The 22,803-nt window shown below is 40.4% G+C and overlaps 1 protein-coding gene across 11 annotated transcripts in view; it reads left to right on the forward strand.

Moving 5' to 3' along the window:
• The window catches only part of PBRM1 (polybromo 1), a 42,790-nt gene that overhangs the window by 10,060 nt on the left and 9,927 nt on the right, over nt 1-22,803 (forward strand). For 9 of the 11 annotated variants that reach the window (XM_072346939.1, XM_072346940.1, XM_072346936.1 and 6 more), the window contains 17 exons: nt 1,828-1,926; nt 2,833-2,924; nt 5,979-6,192; nt 7,103-7,244; nt 7,968-8,065; nt 8,400-8,676; nt 9,503-9,608; nt 10,726-11,368; nt 12,982-13,193; nt 14,033-14,218; nt 14,893-15,050; nt 15,630-15,896; nt 16,971-17,116; nt 17,423-17,580; nt 18,056-18,239; nt 19,386-19,596; nt 20,271-20,472. In XM_072346939.1, coding sequence (XP_072203040.1) covers nt 1,828-1,926; nt 2,833-2,924; nt 5,979-6,192; nt 7,103-7,244; nt 7,968-8,065; nt 8,400-8,676; nt 9,503-9,608; nt 10,726-11,368; nt 12,982-13,193; nt 14,033-14,218; nt 14,893-15,050; nt 15,630-15,896; nt 16,971-17,116; nt 17,423-17,580; nt 18,056-18,239; nt 19,386-19,596; nt 20,271-20,472 — 3,395 coding nt within the window. The remainder of the gene's footprint in view (nt 1-1,827; nt 1,927-2,832; nt 2,925-5,978; nt 6,193-7,102; nt 7,245-7,967; nt 8,066-8,399; nt 8,677-9,502; nt 9,609-10,725; nt 11,369-12,981; nt 13,194-14,032; nt 14,219-14,892; nt 15,051-15,629; nt 15,897-16,970; nt 17,117-17,422; nt 17,581-18,055; nt 18,240-19,385; nt 19,597-20,270; nt 20,473-22,803) is intronic. The other 2 variants (XM_072346941.1, XM_072346947.1) reach the window with 1 other exon arrangement.

Below are 22,803 nucleotides of genomic sequence, written 5' to 3' on the forward strand. Positions count from 1 at the left end.
ACTCATGGTTATGAAAAATATTTAGAAGGTGTTATCCATGATCTTTACTTTTAATAATATTATGTCTGAAAGAAATGGAAGTTACCTGTTTGGATATTGCTGTTTGATGCTCAGCGTACGTTGTGGTTTTTCTGATCCAGTCATGCAGAGTTAGCATGCTTCCCGTGCTCGGGTGAGTCATTGTCAGCCAGAGTGGTGAGCAAAACACCTCATGTAAGGGAAGAGACAAAAACAGAGATGTTAAGGAGTAATTCTTGATGCATATTGTACTAATTTTCCTTCAAGTACGTGTGGTGCCAGAAGATCTTGGTTCTACAGGCACATCATTTCCATATGTGTTAGCTTGGTTGAAACAGGAATTACATATAGGCCCAGAAACTTCTTACATAAGTTGTGATTTTATATCTTTATTTTGCTACGTTGATGAAGCTCACAGTGTTGTGCTGCCCCACATGTGGAGGTGTTCAAGGCCAGGTTGGCTGGGGCTCTGGGCAGCCCCATCTGATGCCTGAGCTGGTAGCCCTGCCCTTAGCAGGGGTTGGAGCCAGCTGATCTTTGGGCTCTCTTCCAGCCCGAGCCATTCTGTGATTCTTTGATATCACCAGTTGTATTTAATTTGGAGTCTTTGTTATTTTTCTTCAAACTTCAGCTGTTTGCATAAAAAGGGATGACAGATAAATCACACTGATATTTGTTAGCTGAATTCCTCTCTTGCACTGCCAACCCATTTCTACTCCTAAGGTTCCTGATTCTTTATATTCTCGTGTATTATGCTCTTAATGGATCTGCAAGGCTTGAAGTAATCTGAACGTCACCATAACTGACAGCTCCCGTCTTCATTTCTGTAACTTGGCAAAGAATACGTGTAGAGCCTGAAACAGGCTACAGTAATTTGAACTGCTCTTTCTAGGGGAGCACATGGGGTGCTTTTGGCTTTTCTTTAAACTATTGTATTTTTTTTTTATTTTTATTGTTGTTTTTCTGTTTTTTGTTTATTTATTTATTTATTTATTTTTAATGCAAAAGAATTGGGTGAGAGAAAAGTGTAGTCCATAGCAAACCTCCCACCTGCTGTTCTGAAGTGTTTCACTGCCTGGTGGCTTTTGTTTTGTTTCCAATTGAGCCGTTGTTCTTTGTGTGTTCTGCTGAATCTACATCACAGAATCGTAGATTTTTTCCTGCTGTGATGGTCTCCACAGACAGTCTCTTTTACCTATTGCTGATTTTGGTAGAATACCTCCATAAGTCCCTTTATTCCTTTTTTTTTTCTGAATTCATCTCACTTTCTCTTTGATGGATCAGGCTCCTTCTTGTGCCTCTAACCTGTCACACATAACTGCTCTCCCAGCACACAGTCCTGTATGTCCGCTGTCATGCTAATCGCTTCTGTCGGTGCATTTAGCTGTCCTCCCTTCAGCCAAGTGACAAAATGGAACTTGACTGTGCACACTGTGGTTCTGTTAAGCATTGATGAAACATGATTTGGTATGGTTAGCTTTATGTTGGTGCTAAAGAGTGTTGGCTGCTTGCACTGTTGTTGTAGGCTGAGCTGTGTGTATAGCTGATAATCCTCGATCTAAATGTGACCTTCTGGCTTTTTATAAACAAAATCAATATCAGAATGCTGGGGCACTGAATGTATCTTGGTGTTGCTTTACTTTTAGCTTTAAAACGTGTTTGTTGTTTTTTTTTTTGTCTGTCTCTGAAGCTTTTGTCTGATCTATCAAAGTAATTCTGTACAGAGCTGTAGCCTTGCTGCATCTTGTCTTGGGTCTAAGGTGGGCCTCTTTTTTCCCCCTTTCCTTGGCTTGCCTCTCCTGCATTAAGGACGCCATCAAATTTGACTGCTTCCAAGCTGACAGGTCCTTCCTCACAGGGTAAAGGCAGTGTGGGTGATGAGAGAAATTCTTCTAACAAATATTTTCGGTAAGTAAATTTTGGACTTGGAAGAAAAGCTGGGTCGTCGTCACATGGAAACGTGTGCGCTTTTATTTTGAGTTGGCACTGCTCTTTAATTTCCAATATTGATTCAAATGCTTTTGAAATTTCAAACATATGTCCTTCTTCTGAAGTACAGTTTTAGAAGGTACTTGGCTGTAAGTGCGCTTCCATGTTTGATTTTTGTATCTCCTGTTTCAAACTCTTGTTATGAAATACTCAGTGTACAGCTGTTTCCTTAGGAATGTTCTGAAGGTTGATCTGCTAGAATTCATTACAAAATGAAGTGTGTGAAAAATCACAAGGAAGCAAACTGTAAATCTAGGAAAATTTTATTGGAAACTGAAAGAAATAAGCAGGGCTAAATATTTAAGGGATGGAAGATAGAAACCAACAAAACCTGGGTTGTGCAGCCCCTGCTATCAGTACAAGCTGGGAGAGAGATAAGGATGGAGCACAGCCCTGCCAAAAAGGACCTGGGGGTGCTGGATGACAGCTGGACATGAGCCAGCAGTGTGCCCTCACAGCCCAGAAAGCCAGCTGGGTCTGGGGCTGCATCCAGAGCAGCAGGGCAGGGAGCTGATCCTGCCCCTCGGTGCTGTGACACCTCACCTGCAGTGCTGCATCCACATGGGCAGTCCCCAGTACTGGATTGAGGTGCGCCTGCTGGAGCATGTCCAGAGGAAGGCCACAAATGACCCAAGAGATGGAACACCTCCCTGCAAGGATGGGCTGAGAGCTGGGGCTGTGCAAATGGAGAAGAAAAGGCTGCGGGGGACCTGGTTTACTGGTTCACTGGGGATGGCTGTCAGTGGTGGTTTAATAGTGCAACCTTCTGTTATTTTTTGATTTCGGAAATGTGTTGGTTTTTGTTTTCCTTCCCTCCTTTTGCAGTAACAAAAGATCAGCCCAGGGGGATCGTTTGTCAGCAATAACCATGGCGTTGCAGTACGGATCAGAAAGCGATGAGGATGCTGCTTTGGCTGGTAGGAGCTGATATGCAATTTATTGGTTTATTTTCATTAATTAAAGATCTCTTCAAATGTCACTCTTTATTGCAGAATTATATTTACTGTGTTTCAAAGTTCAGCATGTAGTTTTGTTAAGTCCAGTCACCATTTCCTCCTAGTTCTCAGTTGCTCATGTGCAGCTGGTAAGAGATAGGCCCAGCTGGCCACACTGATCAAAGCTTTGGGAAACTGTTACATGGTTTTGTTCCTTCTAAGTGGAACAGACAAGGAGACTGAAAACAGTGTTACATGTTGCTTGGAGTAAGAGATTAACAGTATGGCAGTTCTAGGGAAACTTCTGGCTGGTTTGTTCTCTCTTGTGCCATTGGCTCTTTTTAAGTACCTGTCAGGTTTTGTTTTTTAAGGTTAAGACTGTTTCTATGGGATGTAAGGAAAAGTAAATAATAGAACTTAATTTACAAGTACCTGGTGTAATTTAGCAGTAATGGTGATCTTGCGTGTGAGCATGTGTACAAACAAAAGTACATAAAAAGGCACGTCTTGAGACAGCATCTTTAGTTTCATAAGCGTGCTTTAGCATTGTATTATAAGCATCTGCTATAACATATGTATTATATCATATGTTCCAGTATTGGTTGTTATAGCATCGTATTATAAGCATTTGCTGTTACATGTGCATTGTATCATATATTTCAGAGTTGGCCATACGTTGCTATGGGCTGTCCTTTAAGTTATTCTTTCTCAATAGTTGCATTCTTAGTAATTTCCTTACATTATCGTAGAGCAAATGTCTGATTTTTTTTTTTAATTTATTATTATTTATTTTTTTACATAGGGTGTGTTTTATTTCATGTTAGAATTGTTTCTGCATTCCTGGTTATCCAGTGCTTTGGTTTCAGCTCCCTTCTTTGGGAGGTGCGGAGGGTATTCATTGCTGCGGCTCAGTGTGCTTGATAGCTGCAGACCTTCCACACCTCAGTGCTGTAAGAGCATATAGCTTTCTGCTTCTTCAGGATTGAAGTGTTTGAAGTGGTTTAACCACTTTCAGATGCCACCTTTGCCACGGACATGGGTGTCATTTGCACAAGGTCTTGTATGTGCTTAGGATTTTTTGCCTTAGTGCTGTTGAGGTTTTCATTGCATTCATCAAAGGGGCAGCTCTTTTGGCAGATATCTGTCACTGTTTCTCAGTCTTCCCAACATACTCTTTGGACATCCCTATGTTTTCATTCTCAGTGAGAAAAAGATTTTCCTTTAAAGCAAGCAGTCTTGTTATTGGTTGCTCTGGTATCAGCCTTTCCCCTAGCACTCATTGAAACAAATGATAGTTGGACATGAATGAGCATAGAGAACTTTCTCGCTGGTACAGAAAGCTCAGTCTTTGTGAGTGTCCCTGAATGCAGCAGTTGCCTGAGCAACTGTTTCCAACTTGGAGTTTATCCTCACAGTTTCAGACTGTGTCATGGTGTGATGGAGCTTGTAGCTCAAACGTACTAAGACATGAGCAGCATTTGCAGCTCCATTATGAACTATCCTCACTATAAATATGTAAAAGCATAGGGTTTATGCCTTTAAGACTGGTTGCAGCTTTTGATTTTACTAGCATTCATCTTGTTATGCTTCAAGCATTCATCGTTGTCTCAGTGCATGACACTGATGAAAGCAGATACATTCATGTGCTTTCCTCACTGTGCTTCTAATCTGTGTCAGCACTGAGTAAGGGCTCACATCTAGTTACTGCCTGAGATTGCTGATTGGTATAGAGGCACATCATAATTATAGGTATCTCCTTTGAATCAGTGACAAGCACCTCTGGTGTGTTTGTACATCTGCTGAGGTCTGCTTGTGTTTTAGCCTGCATCTGTCTTGGCTGGTAGATCTGTGTAGATGTGCGATGTCAGACTGCAGAGAAGAGATGGTAATATTCTGCTGTTGTGCAGCCAGAATGCCCTCTGGCTTTGTCATCATTTCAGTTTGTCTTCACTGAAATTGAGTAGAAAACCTGAAACGTTGCCAGCCACTACTGAGCAATAATGAAAACGCCTGCTGGAAACTTGGTGTGAGCATTAGAGAGCTGTCTTTTGTGTAACTGAATTATCCAGTGTGTCATCCAGCAAGATTCCATCTAAACTGGAATTTGTAAGAGGGAAAATGAATGAATAAATAGCTGTGTGTAATGTTTTTCCTGGTTTTGTCGGCAGTAAATGTTACTTCATCATAGTATCCTTTTTGTTTGTTCTAATCCTGAAACTTATGGTTTGCTTCATCAAGTTAGCTGGCAAGGTCCCTATAAAATCCATAAATACTTTTATATAATTAGCAAAAATAGTGTATAATGATAATGATAGAATGTGTCCTTCTTCATTTTCTGCATATTGAAGGAGACCTTTGGTGTCTTGTCAATTAAAGCTCACTTTTTTTTTTTTTTAACAGCTGTGAATATTATAGTTTAGAGGATTGTAGACGTTTTGAAGTCGCTTCTTTTCACACCTATGCAGAAAACGTTGTGTTTAGTTGAGCCATTTTCCCTTGCTGGCTAAGCTCCTTTGCAAACTTCAGATGTGGTTTGTCAGTGCATGTTCTTGTGGCCCACTCCAGTTGGATAGCAGCAGGACTGTAGCTCAGTGTACGAATATATTTAGCGCTAATTTTGACATCAGTGTTTGAATGGGTAAATAAGGATGTTCTGTAGCTGTCCTGTAGGTAGCATGTGGCTGAGTGGGCCTGCTGTGTCCTCTCGTATATGCGTACTTGTCAGTGCTTCTGTATGCAGGGTGTGTTACCAGTGGCTGAGCTAAGTCTCACTCGTTAAGAGAGCTCGCTACCTAGCGATGTGTTATGGTGGTGGCTCTTGTTTTCTGTTTTCCCGTCAGTTTGAGGCACATGAGGTGCAGCCATTTGTGATGTCTTTTTCTAAGATGTGAACCTGACTGCCAGAGCAGCTGGACGCCCTCAGCTGAAGGACTGTTTTGTTCTTGTTTAGTTCTTTCTCTATTTGAAAAGTCAAACGACAAAATCCACTTGACTTGTTTGCTGAGAGTTTCCCATTTTTCCTTTCTCTCTGTGCAGCTGCTGCTCGTTATGAAGGAGAGTCTGAAGCTGAGAGTATCACTTCCTTCATGGACACTTCTAATCCTCTCTATCAGCTTTATGATACAGTTAGAAGTTGCCGAAATAATCAAGGCCAGCTAATATCTGAACCCTTTTTCCAGTTGCCCTCCAAGAAAAAGTATCCTGATTATTACCAGCAAATTAAAACACCTATTTCATTGCAGCAGATCAGGTAAGAAAACAGAATGCAAACTACATCTGATGGAAAAATATTGAAGGGTTTCTTTTGTTTCCAAAGTCCTGTGTTGTAGTCACGTTGCCGATATGTAATGCAACGTGTACCATCTTTCCCCCATGCTTTGGTTGGTGCTGGTTTCCTGCCAGTCTGATCGGTGGAACTTCACCTCGAAGGAGCAGAGGCTGCTATCTGGTTTAAACTGAACGTTTAATAGAACTAATAGCTGGAAGTAACACTTAGGTTAAGGTTTCATTATTACTTTTGGAAAAACAATACATCATTGTGTTGCAATTTGGTTAATTTATGAATGTGCCAACTGGGAAAATAAAATAAAATAAAATTCTTCCCTTTAATATTTAAAATCCTTTGCAAATTTTCATCCTGTCTGTCACTGTGGAGGCTGAATACCAGCAGGCAGCTCAGCTCCATCATGCTGCAGTCCCACTGATGAGTTTCTGATGCAGGTTTTCTTTTAAGTCTTTCTGTTCTGTGTTTTCCTGGGTGTTATGTTACTGTCCTTTTATCTTTTGCAATATGGACAAGCCTTGTTTGCTGAAGTCCTGTGATGGCTTGTCAGTGTTCCTTTCAGACTGTGGGGCATATTTGTGTGCTTTGCTCCCTAGATTTTGCTCTCCTCCAGCCGGTCTGACTGCTGGCTGGCATGGAAATGTGGCATGACCTGAGCAGTTTGTTACCGGATGATGGTGAGAGCATGGAGTGAGCTTAGTATTTGTGCCCTGAGTATTTATCAGTATATACATCATAAGCCAGGGGCCCTGGGGAAGATAACGTGTCCCCCTAACAAGAGCTGTCTAGATATGGATTTCTCACAGAAACAAAGCTGATGTAGCGTGGTTTGCCAATGTGTGTGAAGTAACACGTTTGTAATTCTCTTCTTTTGCAGAGCCAAACTGAAGAACCATGAGTATGAAACATTAGATCAATTGGAGGCTGACCTGAACTTAATGTTTGAAAATGCCAAGCGTTACAACGTCCCTAATTCTGCCATCTATAAGAGAGTACTGAAAATGCAGCAGGTTATGCAGGTACCTGCAGTAGATTAATCAAAAGGATGTAACTTTTCATATGAATTTATTTCCCTAAGTCATATTTTTCCAAACCAATTTGTAACACGACTCATGTTTGCAGGAGTGCTTGCAGTGATGATTTTATTGGCTGTGACTGCCTTGTTGATCGTGTGTTCCATGGTGTCCTATTATGTCTAAATAGGAGTCTGAGAATTGCTTCCAAAAGTAGTTGGTAGCAGATGCTTAGGAGGTGATGTGTAGGAATGAAGAGCAGCACGAAGTGAATTCTGCCAGTATAACCATTACCTTGGTCTCTTGGTCACTCTTATTCCTTATCGCAGCTTCTAACCTGATTGAGTTGTGAGAAAATTGAAGATAGTGCTGTTTTTATTTCTCCCTTCCCCTTTTATTATTTAAGGGTTTAGAGTTAAACACAGGGGCTGGAGGATGCTAAAGATTTCAGTAGATGTTCCAGCTATGTGCTGTAATCTGAAATGGCTCTGATTTCAAATTCTTCACTTAAGGACTTTAATGACCATTGCAAAGGATTGTACTACTATTTTGTGTCTGCAAACTTGCATTAAATAGATAACTGGAAATTTTTTGATGGTGCATCTGTGCGTGCCTTTATGTGCAGAAAACCCATAGCTGTTTTTTATCTTGTGCATCTGATCTGTTCTGGTGTTTAATATTGTTCTGAACTTGTCTAGCAGTGACTTCAGCCATTTGTTCTTCCTTCAGGCAAAGAAGAAGGAGCTGGCTCGGAGGGATGACATTGAGGATGGGGACAGTATGATTTCTTCTGCTACATCCGATACTGGAAGCTCGAAAAGGAAAAGGTGAGTGCTTCTTTAGTTTCCTGTAGACCTTAACATTGCTACTTTATTTATTATTTTCTTTGTTTATTCTTAGAGAACACTGGGCTGCATTCTAGCATTTGCGTAGTGATTGAATAGCTCAGAAACTTTATCTCATTAATTGTTCTAGTTAGTTATAAAGTATTTGCTGACATTAGTTTCCATTTGGGCTAGTTGTTGTCAACAGAACTTTAATAAGTAGGCACTGGATGCACTGATGTCTCTTTGCGTACGTTTTTCTTCTTCCATTCTCTGAACTGCTTGAGAAAATCAGCATTCATTCTTTTCATTTTTATTCTTCTCCATAACCTAACAGTAAAAAGAACCTGAGAAAGCAACGAATGAAGATCTTGTACAATGCAGTTCTGGAAGCTCGAGAATCAGGCACAGGCAGACGGCTCTGCGACCTGTTTATGGTTAAGCCATCCAAAAAGGACTATCCAGATTACTATAAGATTATCTTAGAGCCTATGGACTTGAAAATGATAGAACACAACATCCGTAATGATAAGTATGTAGGGGAAGAAGCCATGATCGACGATATGAAGCTCATGTTCCGAAATGCAAGGCATTATAATGAGGAAGGCTCCCAGGTACTGTTTGGATTCTGCAGTCACGCTTAAGTTTATTTGCAGATATGTAGTTGGATTTTTTTAGCTTTGGCCATTAGTTCCAGTATTTATGGTAATTGTTTACTGAGATAAAACATAAATGTGACTTTCTTTCCCCTTGAGTTTTAAATTCTGTTTTGCTTTGTAATTGTATAAATATGAAGAGAAGCATCCTCTCTTAATTATTTCACCATGAGGATTGCACTTACTTCCTGTTAGTTTGGTTTATTCCTTCACTACAAAAAAACTGTCAGCTAAATATCTCAATATCTGAATATGAGAAACAGTTTCCTGTACTGAACTTGGATCTGAAGACCCAGGAGTGCCCTTCGAGGCATTTCTGCTGTAATGGTGCTGCATTAGTTGGAGAGATTGTTGTTGAACACAAAGATTTGATGGGGAAGTTGACAAGACATCTTAACCTTGTTTTCTAGCCTGGAATGGAAAAGTAGTTTAATTGGCTAATTTATCAAACTTTTGTATCTCACTGATCTATGTTTATCATTTCTGCTTACATTTATATGTATGCTGAATGTGTATATTTGAGAAATATTGCCTTCTTTTTTTAACCAAATAGTTGATTTTTGCCCTTCATCTTTTTCAAAATAACATCTAAGCATTTCAAGAGGACTAATCTCGTCATTAAGGTCTGTCTTTGACCAAATCTCAGCACCCTGAGGCAGTAGGAATTACTGCCATAAAGTTAATCACCTTTTGCTTAGTGCATCAGGAAAGTTCTTCACGTTGTGTGAGGAAAACAGAGTGAACTTGCTTTTGTGTTTGTTTTGTTTTTGATACTGATCAATAGGTATACAATGACGCCCATATGCTGGAAAAGATCCTCAAAGAAAAAAGGAAAGAACTTGGACCACTGCCTGAAGATGATGATGTTGCATCCCCTAAACTAAAGCTAAGTAAGGCAACATTATAAATTGCCATGCTTTGACTGAATGCTTGCCCAGTCCAGGAATACAGCCTGGCAGACTCATCCTTTTGAAATGGGGAAGGTGTTGTCTGTGTTTTTACACTGCCAGACTAAGCATGGTTTTACTTTCAAAATTATGATGCCAGCAGTGCTTTTTATATGTGCATATTAGTAACTGAGCTACTGCATATGGCAGTTTCTAAGAAAAGTAACAGGATGAAGAAGGCAGAGTTAAGAGCTGCTGGAATGACGTGGCACGTGGCATTTTGTCCTAATGTTAGATGCTACACTGTGTACTCAGAAACACTTCTGTAATGTGTGCTTACAAGTAAGATGCTTCTTAAACGGAGTCAACCAGAGTTTGGCTGGTCAGATACCTGGGATTTCCACAGTATGATGAAGGAAATGTGACATTTAATGGGAGAATATTGAAAGCACGGAAGCAAAGTTTACATTGCACAGAAAGATTTAAAGAGAGTAACTGCATGCAGTCCTTTTGAGGCATTGCTGAGAACAGAAACGTGCTCCTCTTTGTACAGTGCAGTTAGTAGGGAATTCACAGGCAGGTACTGTGCAGTGTGGTAGTGGAGACTTGGAATAAATCAAGGAGCTCCTCTGACTGATAACCCAAGGAGGCACATTATTTTATCCTTAGAAATTCTGATTTGGCATAAACCTGTGTTAGAAGGATCTGGTCATATTTCTGATTTATAATGCTTAATTTTGGTGCTAGGGAAAACCTGGATTTTTAATGGATATGGAGGAGAAACGCATAAAGAGTTACTAAGGCCAAACTGAATTTAAAGCAACTTACTAATAAAGGTTAGGTGAGGAAAAAATTGTTTTCTGTGCTGAAGTCTGAAGAAACCGTTGCCTGCTGGGCCTTAAAGGAGGGCATGATTTGGTGATTACTAAAAGTAGCATTAAAAAAAAAAGCCGTGCAATTATGAGAAATAAGAATAGGAGCTGCAACTTGGATTAGGCTCAGTGGTTTCTTTGTACTGCAGAGTGCTTCTTCACTGGGCATTTCTCTAGTAGAAAGGCATGGACGAAGAAGTACTGATACTTGTTTTTGTAGTGATTTCCTTCTTCTTTTGTCTACGTAGGTAGAAAAAGTGGCATTTCTCCCAAAAAATCGAAATATATGACCCCAATGCAGCAGAAACTGAATGAAGTGTATGAAGCTGTTAAGAATTACACGGACAAGCGAGGCAGGCGGCTGAGCGCCATCTTCTTGCGGCTGCCATCTCGGTCTGAGCTGCCCGACTACTATATCACCATTAAGAAGCCAGTTGACATGGAGAAGATCAGAAGTCATATGATGGCCAATAAATACCAGGATATTGATTCCATGGTAGAAGACTTTGTGATGATGTTCAACAACGCTTGCACCTACAATGAGCCAGAATCTTTGATTTATAAAGATGCCCTGGTCCTGCATAAAGTTTTGCTTGAGACTCGAAGAGAGATAGAAGGAGATGAGGATTCTCATGTGCCCAATGTCACTTTGCTAATTCAGGAACTTATCCACAACCTTTTTGTATCAGTTATGAGCCACCAGGATGATGAGGGCAGATGCTACAGTGACTCCCTAGCTGAGATTCCTGCTGTTGATCCCAACTTCCCAAATAAACCTCCTCTGACTTTCGACATCATCCGAAAAAATGTTGAAAATAATCGCTATAGACGATTGGACTTGTTCCAGGAGAACATGTTTGAGGTACTGGAGAGGGCAAGGAGAATGAACAGGTGAGCAAAGCCACATCTTGCAGGTGTCTGTTGTCTTACCACGAGTTTTGCTAGGGAGACTGAAGTTCCTGTTTTTAGTGTTTGCTTTTCTTGGGATGAGTGCTTAGAAATGTTAGTTCATTCGCGTCTTCGAAGGAATGCAAGTTTTCTTTTATAAACGAGGAAAATGTAGGCTTTGGTTATGATTTGGATCGGAATCTGCTGAAGGCACAACTTATGAACACCGTGTTTGTTCCAAAGCTGTGAGCCCTTTATAACTTCCAGCAGTGTTTATCTTGAATTAGGAAAGGCATCTTTGTTAATATTACTATTACTCTTCACGTTTTCAGAACTATTGCTTGAAAATGAACAGAATGTTGAGGGCCGGTGGCAAGTAATTTTAGCCTCAAGCAGTTGGCTTTCATTTTTCTGCTATTTTGGATCTTGTATATATAACTATACTACTTTTAGATAAACTGTAAAACAAACTGACATGGTGCTAGCAGATGGAGCACGACTTGCCAGTGTCTGTAGTGCCACTTGTTATGAGTAAGCACAGACATCTGTTGGTGTAGTGAGGCTTTAGCATGCATCACCCATCCCATTGGTACTAGACGGTTTGCCCGATAAAAATTTGATTAAAATTTGTCATTATTTTCATGGAAGCAGTCTCTTCTGTTTTGTTCTTTTGCTTTGCTTGCTTAGTTGGGTGTTACTGTTTGTTTTGTTTTTGCTGTATCAACCTGAATTACGTTGAATAATCTTGTGTTCTTTTTTCTTTAACATGCTTTTTTAAAGAAGTCAGCAGTACTTTACATTGCAAATGATCTCTGAGTTTGTCAGTGTTCCACCTAGAGGTGGATCCTGAGCTGCTTCCCTAAATTGGTAGGTATATCTGTGTAGCTGCTGAGCAATCTGGTAGTGCTGATTGCTCCCATCTGCCTTTTTCTTCAGCTTTGCTGAGATTTTTAAGTTTTGTAACTGGAAAACCTGCAGTAAGTTCCAAAAAAGGCAAAGGCCACCTTTAGCTCAATAGCTCTGCAGATAGAAACAGCCCGCAGTCTTTCAGTGGTGTTTGATTGGAAACTGTTCACTTTGGTCACAGACAATCCATCACTGTTTCATTTTCCAGGAGATGTAAATATACCCCTTTATAACCTCCTTCATTCTAAAGATACCTTTTCTTTCCATATGACGACCTCTGTAGCTCAGATGCAATGCAGTCTGCTACTCAGATTTGAAAAGTCGCACAGGTTAAGCTTAATTCACTACACTTCCATTTTGTAAATACTTTCAGGTAAAAGGTAAGAGACCAGCAAGGCTTAGCCTCCTTGCCTTACACTTCCACTTTTAAGCTAGTAGCCAAGTTAGATACTGAGATAATCTGTGATGAGGGTAATTTTACAAACAGTCTATGGAAGTCTGTGTGTGTGTATATGTATCTATGTGTGTGTATATATATATATATGTATTTATGTGTGTGTGTATATATATATATATATGATATAAAAGAATGTTGTTTGTTTAAAGAGGAGTTTTATCACAAAGTATGGTGGTCCATGGGTGTATGCGTTTAGGATCCTGTTTGACTACACAGTGTTTCTGCCACGTTCTGTTGTACCTGATTTGTACAGGACGGATTCAGAGATTTATGAGGATGCAGTTGAACTTCAGCAGTTCTTCATTAAAATTCGAGATGAACTCTGTAAAAATGGAGAGATTCTTCTGTCACCTGCTCTCAGTTATACCACCAAGCACCTTCACAATGATGTAGAAAAAGAGAAGAAGGAAAAGCTACCCAAAGAAATAGAGGAGGATAAACTCAAAAGAGAGGAGGAGAAAAGAGGTAGCTGTTTTCTTTTTGTTGGTATTAAATGTATTGAGAAATATACCCATGCGTGTCACGTGTGCTCTGCTGTTGCTGCAGCTTCATCTCCTGAAAGTTATATTTTAAGGTGATAAGAGATTTATTTTATTTTGATCCTTATCAGCTGGGCCACATGGCTTTGAAACAGAGATACGTGTAGATACTAACCCTATGTGAACTCTTTAATAGAACAACATTGAGGAAACAGTAGTGATATTCCAAGGATATTACCAAAGAAAATAATAGGGTAGGTTTTATTTATTGTAGCCGATAATAAACTTAGCATTGACTGTTCCAATGGACCTTTGAGTGATTTACTTTTTGGCAAATAGCATTTTTCTTGATACACTGAAGGTGTTATCTTGGATCATACTTTATCATTACTAACGAGATGACATCAAAGTAAGCCTCTTGCATTTCTTATTTGTCTGCTGTGAGTGTGAGAAGGAAGAAGGCATTAAGCTTGCATGGGGCAAGGTGCCTACTGTGAAGATCTTTTGCATTTCACATTTTCTGCACATATAATGGCTGGTGGAGCATGTCACGTGGGGAGTCAGCACAGCTCTCCACCTGTTCCATTCCACAGATACGAGCAGGGCTGTAACTCCCTGTAATTCATAATTCCTGAATGATTAAGAAGTTGATAGTGTGATTTTAGAGTCCCTCTCTTGTTCTGTAGGACACTGTTTTGCTGTTCTTCATAGAAGAGTGAGTTATTCAGAGCTAAGCAAAGGGTGAAAGTGTTCACATCAGAAATCATGGCTGACATGTAAATGAGGAATTAGTAATGTTTGTTTTGCATCCGTTCTTGAAAACAGAAGCTGAAAAGAGTGAAGACTCTTCTGGCTCAGCTGGCCTGTCAAGCTTGCACCGGACCTACAGCCAGGATTGCAGCTTCAAGAACAGCATGTACCACGTAGGAGACTATGTCTACGTGGAGCCTGCTGAAGCCAACTTGCAACCTCACATAGTCTGTATTGAGAGGCTGTGGGAAGATTCTGCTGGTAAGGATGCTTTTCATACAGAAAGACAATACAGTGAAGCTTATTACTATTTCCATCTTCAAATTTGAGTCTTTTCTGTGTTAACTATTGGATTTGCAGAAATGTGCGGACTGGTGAGTATTTCCTCTTGTGTCTGAGTTGCTCTGTCCCAGAATAATTGTGAATAGAAAGTTCTTGGATCAACACATGCATTTTTGATCTTCTTCCTTACTCATCCCCAAATTGTCAGAAAAGACTCATTTTGAAGAGGATTGAGCTTCTAATTTAGGTGCAGAGGGATGGTAGTAGAAATTTCTGAACCAAAGTTGAACACGTACAACTGCAAATGTTGGAAGCCGATTGAAGGCTTGGAAGTGAAGACATCTATAGATGAGTTGCAGACTGTGTTTCCCATGAACGATGAATTCTGTAGAACTCAGCAAAATAAAGATGGAATTAATTTTCTTGGGGGAAAAAAAAAAAGTTTGCAGGACTTCTAAGAAACACATTTTTCTTTACCCAAAGCAGTTAAAGAATCATCTTGTTTTAAATGGGTTAAATTTGCTTCATTGGTTGTTATGTGGCTATCTGATAAATGAAACCATTTGCAGTTTGTTTTGCTTCTTCATGCACTAGAGAATACACCTTTTTAGATCTTTTCCTTTCTCCCTCTCTTTTTGTTTCTTTTTTTAAAGGAGAGAAATGGCTATATGGCTGTTGGTTTTACCGACCAAATGAAACATTTCATCTTGCAACAAGAAAGTTCTTGGAGAAAGAGGTTTTTAAAAGTGACTATTATAATAAAGTTCCAGTTAGCAAAATTTTGGGTAAATGTGTGGTCATGTTTGTTAAGGTGAGAAACTCTTTGGACTAATTTGTTTTTTGACTTAATGTGCTCTGTGCTATTTTCTTGAAGAGGTGTAGGAATTCTCATCTATTGGCATTTTACTAATACTGAGTAGCAATTTTAACAAGGATTTGCTCCCATGTACTGTTTGTGCTTTTCATTTACTTTGTTGTCTCTGTAGTTCATCCAAGGGACACAGATTTTCAGTGCTGATTGCTTTGTGGAATCACTTATGAATTAGATAAGTAGCTGATGAATTTCCCAGAGCATCTAGTAGAGAAAGTGCAGGCAGTATCTTAAAGGATGTAGGTTTGGGGCTGAAGGATGAGACTCCCCTCGAGTGCAGTCTTGGTAAGAAGATATAGTCTCTCCTATCTGTCCCATGTTTGATACCCTGTTGTTCTTGTGAAACTGTAAGTGAAGAACTCAGCAGACAGGTTGTATCAGTCTGAAAAGGCTTCTGATAAATGCATAGAAAAAGTTGGAACGCACGAAAGGGAGCACACTGTATCTGTGGTGGATGTTGGGGTGTGGATACGTTACCGAAATATTTCACCTAAAATTGTAATCCTCTTCATTCTGCAGGAATATTTTAAGTTGTGTCCTGAAAACTTTAGGGATGAGGACGTGTATGTGTGTGAGTCACGGTATTCCGCCAAGACAAAATCTTTTAAAAAGATTAAGCTGTGGACTATGCCTGTGAGCTCTGTCAGATTTGTGCCCCGAGATGTGCCCCTGCCTGTGGTCCGTGTTGCTTCCGTATTTGCTAACACAGACAAAGCAGAGGAAGAGAAGCACTCTGATACATTAGATGACAGTAAGGTGGGAGAAAGTATCCTTCATCTTGAAAAGGTATGCAAGGTGAAAAGGTTTGATATGTTTGACAGATAAAGAATGATGAAATGTAAGCCTGCACAGCTTAGATTCCTCAGCATCCTGCTAACCTGCTTTTCCAAGTAGTCTTTCATAAAGTCATCAGCAGCTCGGCAGCAGTAAGCAGTATGTAATGAACTCCGTGACTTGTTTGTGGTTAATAACTGAGTAGTTTATTTTCAAACTCCTTTTTTTCTGCCCAGCCTACTAGGTGAAATGGTTTATTTTATTGTATTTAAAGATATAAGGTAAGGAAGAATATTAGTTTAGTTGTGTTAAATTGCACTAAATATAATTGTTGATATGAAATAAATTTGGAGTAATGAAACGAGTCTATTTTACATTCTGAGTACTCTAACGGAGCCTCAAAATGGAATGTCCAGCACGCTCATTGTCACTTAGTGTACGCTTTGTGTCACTGTATTTATTTGCTTCACGATAAAAGAAGAAATTCTTTCTACCAAGAGGATGAAAGCTTCTAAAGTCTTTTCCTGACACACACTGGGGGATATCCTGTGTTTTCATTGGCTTTCTGAAATAACAAACTGAAAAGTCAAATGAGGCACCAAAGAGAAATTAAAATAGAGCAAACTGTGTGGCTCTGTTCTTAGTAAAAGCATGGAGCAGTTGTGTAGCTATGAGAGGTGATCGTTACGTTTTTATTTCTCTTAGCTTCACCAAATGCTGAATTCTTGCTTTCTGTAAGATTTAGTGTGCTTTAAAACAAACCATCCGAGCAGACAGATAGGGCTTCAAAGTTTGTAACTGTGTATTAATAGTGCAAAAAAAGGGTCTCGGAATTACTGGCAAAACTACAGCTTTGATTATGAAATAGGAAGGCTTGCAACATGCATAGAGGATAGCTGTGGCTTGGATATTTCATTTTCTAAATCCTGAGTCTCCTCAGTTTTGCTTTTAATTGTCTGGTTGGAGTGTTGCCTATTATTGTTGGTGTAAAGGTGAAGCCAGTGCTGTTCTACTTGTACCTGGCATCGTTGTAGTTGTTTGGTTTTCCTTTGCCCCACAAGTTTCTAAATGCACATTCTTCTGCAGGACAAAGAAGATGTTCCAGTAGAAATGTCTAATGGGGAACCTGGTTGCCATTACTTTGAGCAGCTATGTTACAATGATATGTGGCTTAAGGTTGGGGACTGCGTCTTCATAAAATCGCATGGATTAGTGCGACCTCGGGTAGGAAGGTAGGTACCACTTCTTTGTTGCAGTTTGTGTCTATAAAAAACCTTGGGCAACAGACTGGGTTGTTGTAAAATGTAGAAGAGGGTGGGGGAAAAAATCTGAATGAAACCACGTGTTAGAAGCATGTTGTAGGCTGGGGGGGACTGTATCAGCCTGTTAAAAGAAGGTGGCAGCTGTGCAGTCAGAACAGGCTGCGCTTCTGTACTCGTTTCGTGCCCACAGTCTTCCTGAACAGCCTGGTGAATCTTGCTTACTCCTTCAGTAAGGATGACCTTGCAGTGATGTCAGTGATTTGTTTTTCTTTCCAGGATCGAAAAGATGTGGGTGCGGGATGGAGCTGCGTATTTCTTTGGTCCAATCTTCATCCATCCTGAAGAAACTGAACATGAACCAACTAAAATGTTCTACAAGAAGGAAGTGTTTCTGAGTAACCTGGAGGAGACCTGTCCTATGTCTTGTATTTTGGGTAATTCCTACAACTTTAAATCCACCGGACACTCTGTACGTTTCAAAGAAAAAAAGCAAACAGAAATCTAAAGTCAAAGAGCAGAAAACTCCCATTATTCCTTCTTGTTAATGCAGTTACTCCAGTATATACACCTGGAAAGTCAGCTCAGAAGGAGGTCGATATTTAGTTTCTTGAATAAGATGACTGTTCCGTACTACATTCTGTAATTTAGATGCTGTGCTAAATGCTGCTAACAGACCAGTGATGGCTTTTTTGTTAAGGTTTTAATTTCTTTGTTGTTGTTCTTTAAAAATCCAAAAGTTGCATTCAGGTTTCTCATGAGTGATGTTATTCAACAGAGATGTCAACTGATGTATTCTCCTATAGCTGGCTCAAATACCGGGCTGCTATTTACATGACTAGTGAAAATTTGAGCTTCCACCCCGCTTTGTAAAGGAGCTGCCTTCTCACCCAGCTCTTTTCGTTTCTGCAGGGAAGTGTGCTGTTCTGTCATTCAAGGACTTCCTCTGCTGCAGACCAACTGAAATTTCTGAAAATGATGTTTTTCTTTGTGAGAGCCGCTACAACGAAAGCGACAAACAGATGAAGAAATTCAAGGGGCTCAAGAGATTTTCACTCTCTGCAAAAGTTGTCGATGATGAGATATACTATTTTAGGTAAAAATGTTATGGGAACGAGGAGATCTCCTGAGCACTCTGTGTTGTGGTGGCTTCACCCACCCGGCAGCTAGGCCCCTATCCAGCCACTTGCACGCTCCCCTTAGTGTGAGGAGAAAAAGAAAAGGGCAATAGCAAGAAATACTCTTTTGTTAATATAAAGACAGTATAATTACTGATGCAAAGCTATGCATGCGAGCAAAACGAAAGAAGTATTCTCTACTCCACATCAGCTGGCATGTTTAGCTACTTGCTGGAAAGCAGGGCCTCAGCACAAGACCCTTAAGGTCTCTTCGTTCAACTTGATCCATTCTGTACCCCCTTAGTCAGTTGGGATCAGCTAGCTGTCCTGCATTTCCCCCAACACAGCTTTTTTGCCTGTTCCCAGCCTGCTCACTGTTTAAGTGTGGAGTTGGGGGTTGAAACATCTTTGAGAATGCAGCAACACTGTTCAGCATGAACTGAAACATCTGTTTGTTATCTACACTGGTTTGGTCACAAATCCAGAAGGTTTATATTGCCACAATATAAACTGGCTCCACTACAGTCAGATCCTGCACATATATAAAACTCAGTTGTAGGAGAGGATGGAATTTGAATGGTCACACATCCATTAAAGGATGTTTTGGGAAGAAGTCCAAATAATGTGAGTCTTTTCATGGTCTAAATGCCAGCAGATAATTACATTTTCTCCTCCTCAATTTAGTAAAGTTGTTATTTTATTGGATGAGTAAATGATCTGGGATATTGTTAAGATACATGAGTCTCGAGTGTGGGTAATGACCCCCATTCAAGATGGTGAACACTAATACACTAATTTATTTTTAAAGAAAAATGAAGGGGTTTGTGGCGTTAACTGTGTTCTGTTGCAGAGATGAACTATTTTCAACATTGAAATCCCCTTCTAACTCATAAATTGAGAAGAGAAAGAGCAAGTAAGTGGCTCAGATGAAATGCTGGCCATGGGCACAAAATGATTTCTGCTCAGTGTTGTGAAAACAAGCGCTGGCACATCCTGAGTCACCAGTGTTTCCACATTCAGTCATATAGGAAGAGAAGTTGGCTTTCTCTTCAAAATCTCTGCTGTGTCTTGTTGAGTATGAGTGTGTCCTCATCTGCCCTTTGTCTTCCTCCCATGCCTTTCAGAAAACCCATAGTTCCTCAGAAGGAACCATCTCCACTTCTGGAGAAAAAAATCCAGCAGCTAGAAGCAAAATTTGCTGAGTTGGAAGGAGGTGATGAGGACATGGAAGAGATGGGAGAAGAGGAAGGTGATATCACTGAAACACCTTCCATGCCTCAGCTTCAGACCCCGTTATCTAGTGAACTGGATATCATGCCTTATACTCCACCGCAGGTAAACATGTTCCTTGAGAGAACTTTAAATGCTGGTATTCCTCATTGTTTCCTCAACCCAATTAAACAACAAGCAATAGTGTTTTATCACATATACAGAACAGATTTATAGTTTGAAATGAGCGGATGGCACCGAGGACATGAGAGTCGCAAAGGCCCAGGATTAAATGTGAAAGCAATTCTATAAAGCGTGTGATGGCAGATAAGATGTTCTACTTGACTTGTCTTGGCAGTATTTCTGAACAGCAGAATAGATGACATTTGAAATCATTAGTACAGTCTGAGCCTTGTGGGTTAATTTGGAATGACCTCAGCTAATAGCAATTGTTCTGTGCTGAGTTACTGCACATTTTGGAAGCATAAGGTTGGCCTTATGTTTGGAAGGGTTAAAAAGCGTCAATTAACTGTGTTTGTCTTTTTGCTTTTGTTGTGATTGTGGGGTTTTTTCCTCACTTGTGTATTTTCTGTGCATGCGTTGCTCTTGTCACTCACTGGGAAGTGTGGTCTCTCTTGAGAGGCTGTAAGGTCGGCTGGCCCTCGTACTGATACACAAGAGAGAGAAAACTGGAGATATTTTTACATGCTATTTCCTACAGCTTTTACCTTTTTTTTTTTTGTTAATGTTGAGAAACTTCTCTGTTGTATATTTGTGGTCATAACTGCTTTTTCTCACAGTCCACTCCCAAGTCTGTTAAGGGCAGCACCAAGAAGGAGGGATCAAAAAGGAAGATCAACATGAGCGGTTACATCTTATTTAGCAGTGAGATGAGAGCTGTTATTAAAGCTCAGCACCCAGACTACTCCTTTGGAGAGCTCAGCAGGCTTGTAGGAACTGAATGGAGAAACCTGGAAGCAACAAAGAAAGCAGAATATGAAGGTAAATAAAACATAAAATGTTAAACTTTTTTTTCCTACTTTTTCTTTCTGAACACGTTCATTACTGTTACTCAGATGACCGGTTTTGTAAAAGAAGATGGTTATCACAGAATCACAGAATGTCATAGAATTGTAGAAATCATAGATGTCACAGGACGGCTTGTGTTGGAAGGGACCTTAACAGTTGTCTAGTTCCAACCCCCCTGCTGTGGGCTGGCTGCCCCTCACCAGCTCAGGCTGCCCGGGGCCCCATCCAACCAGGCCTGAAGCATCTCCATTGCTGGGGCACCCACATCTTCTCTGGGCAGCAATGCCAGGGCCTCACTGCCTCCTGAGTGTAGTTAAGTTTGTGTTTTGGGTGTACGTTAAAGAGAAGTCATATCGAGAGATGACTGAAGAGGAGCAAGGAGCAGGCTTAAATTGTGTAGTGCACAACTGATAGTTTAGATGTCTTTGCCACAAATAATCAAATGAGCAAAGACAAAAGAAATATGGAAAATTAGGAGCAAAAGGGCTCAATGCCTTGTCAGCTGAAACAACAGCTTGTAAAAGTTTCCATATGGGAGGACTGTGGAGGGGGCTGCAAGAAAGGGATCTTTGGACAGGAAGCTCTTTGGAGCTGTAGTGCCAGGTAAGAAAGCTTACAGTGGAGTGGGAAAAAGTTCTTCAGTTAACTGTACTGAAGGTCTGAAAGAGTTCTGGTTAAAAGAAACAAAATGGGTACGGATTCTGTTGCAGTATTGCGAATATGACCTGTTGCTCAGTCTCAGTTTTAATCAACTGCTGTAACTGATTTTGCTGAGAGATTTTGAGTCCTTAAGCCAATGAATTTCATAGGCATGAGATTTACTTTAGAAAGGCCGTCCTCTCCTTCGTCCTCTCCTTTGTCCTCTCCTTCATCCTCTCCTTTGTCCTCTCCTTCATCCTCTCCTTCCTCACTGATATTGCTTACTGTGTTTCAGCTTTATTTGATCAAAGTCAAAACAAGTTGATCCTTAACAGCAGGCCATATTCAAGTCTAATACAGTGGCTTGACATCCACTTATTATTCCAGTTAATAATGTCTCAGCATTTCAAATATAAAGCCCAGTTTTTAAGCAACTGCTGCAATTTTATTGGGAGAAGGTATTACTTTGGGTAGGTTTCAGCACCCTATGAAGTATTGCTCAATGAAGTTACAATATTACTTAAAAAAAAAGTGAGATTTGATTAGGCTTTTTTTACGTACTTAGAGTTTAGAGTACACTTTGACCCTCAGACTAGAAGTTTGCATGCTGTCACTTCACACCCTCAGCCTCCACATTTCTGAAGTGCTGGAGGGTAATAAAGCAGGACTGCACGTGAGTTTCTTTTGCAAGTGTTGTCAAGGGAAGTGGTAATGCTGTATGTGGAAGTACTGTGGCCTTATTTTTCCAGTTGTAGTTTCCTTTTTCACCATTCTAGGTATGTCTGATTTATTTTATTGCCAGGTCCCTCCCTGCAGCCTTGCCCAACCAGCAGGATGGCCAGCATGTCCTCACTTCTAGCTTAGAGCAGCTTGGTGCTTGCACTCCCACCGTAATGTGACAGTGGCAACAGTGTCTGTCTTTTGTGTAAGCCCAAATGCTTCCGTTTCAGCCTTCCTCCTTACTTAAATTTTTCCAAAGCTTTTGAGTTTCGGGCTGCAGTTTCTCCTACTTGTTGTCTGCCCAGGAACAGGCTTGATTTTATTTGGTTTTGAGGGACTGGGATGGAGTTCCTTACCGTCCAAACTGTTTGCTTACTACGGTGCATGAAAGGAGAGAAACTCTGCTCCTTCCACTGTGACAGGGCAAAATTCATGCACTCCAGGCTGGGCAGAGAGTAGGGAGCAGATACGGTTTGTCACTTCAATAGAGAAGTGCCTTTCCATGGTCTGCAGGGAAAAAAGGTTGCATTTTTGATCCATTTTAATCTACTGAAAATTTCATTTGGTATATGCGCAGTGTTGGCTGTTCTTTAGCAGTAGTCGAATAAAGAACAGGCTGCATTGGAAGTGCCTGCATGGCTACCTGCACGTGAGAACTCCTTCATATAAAAGAATATGTGGGGTTTGAGGCCAAGGCTTATCTTAAGGAGAGGTCTGTTCAAAGCAGAACATCTTTCTCATCTCTCGAGATGTACTGGAAATGGTGTTAGAATGATTTCAGGTCCTAGCCTGAATGATGTGGGTGTGAAGGTGGATGCTCCAGGCCAAACTTTCAGACCTCTTCCATTCCCTCTGGCAGTGTTGTTCCATCTGTTAGTTCAGCGGTAGGAACAGCAGGGACACACCAGGTAAAACTCAGCTATTGTCCTACGTCCCATTATTGAG

Source organism: Excalfactoria chinensis, chromosome 12 (assembly GCF_039878825.1).
Source record: "Excalfactoria chinensis isolate bCotChi1 chromosome 12, bCotChi1.hap2, whole genome shotgun sequence".
NCBI classification, from domain to species: Eukaryota; Metazoa; Chordata; class Aves; order Galliformes; family Phasianidae; genus Excalfactoria; species Excalfactoria chinensis.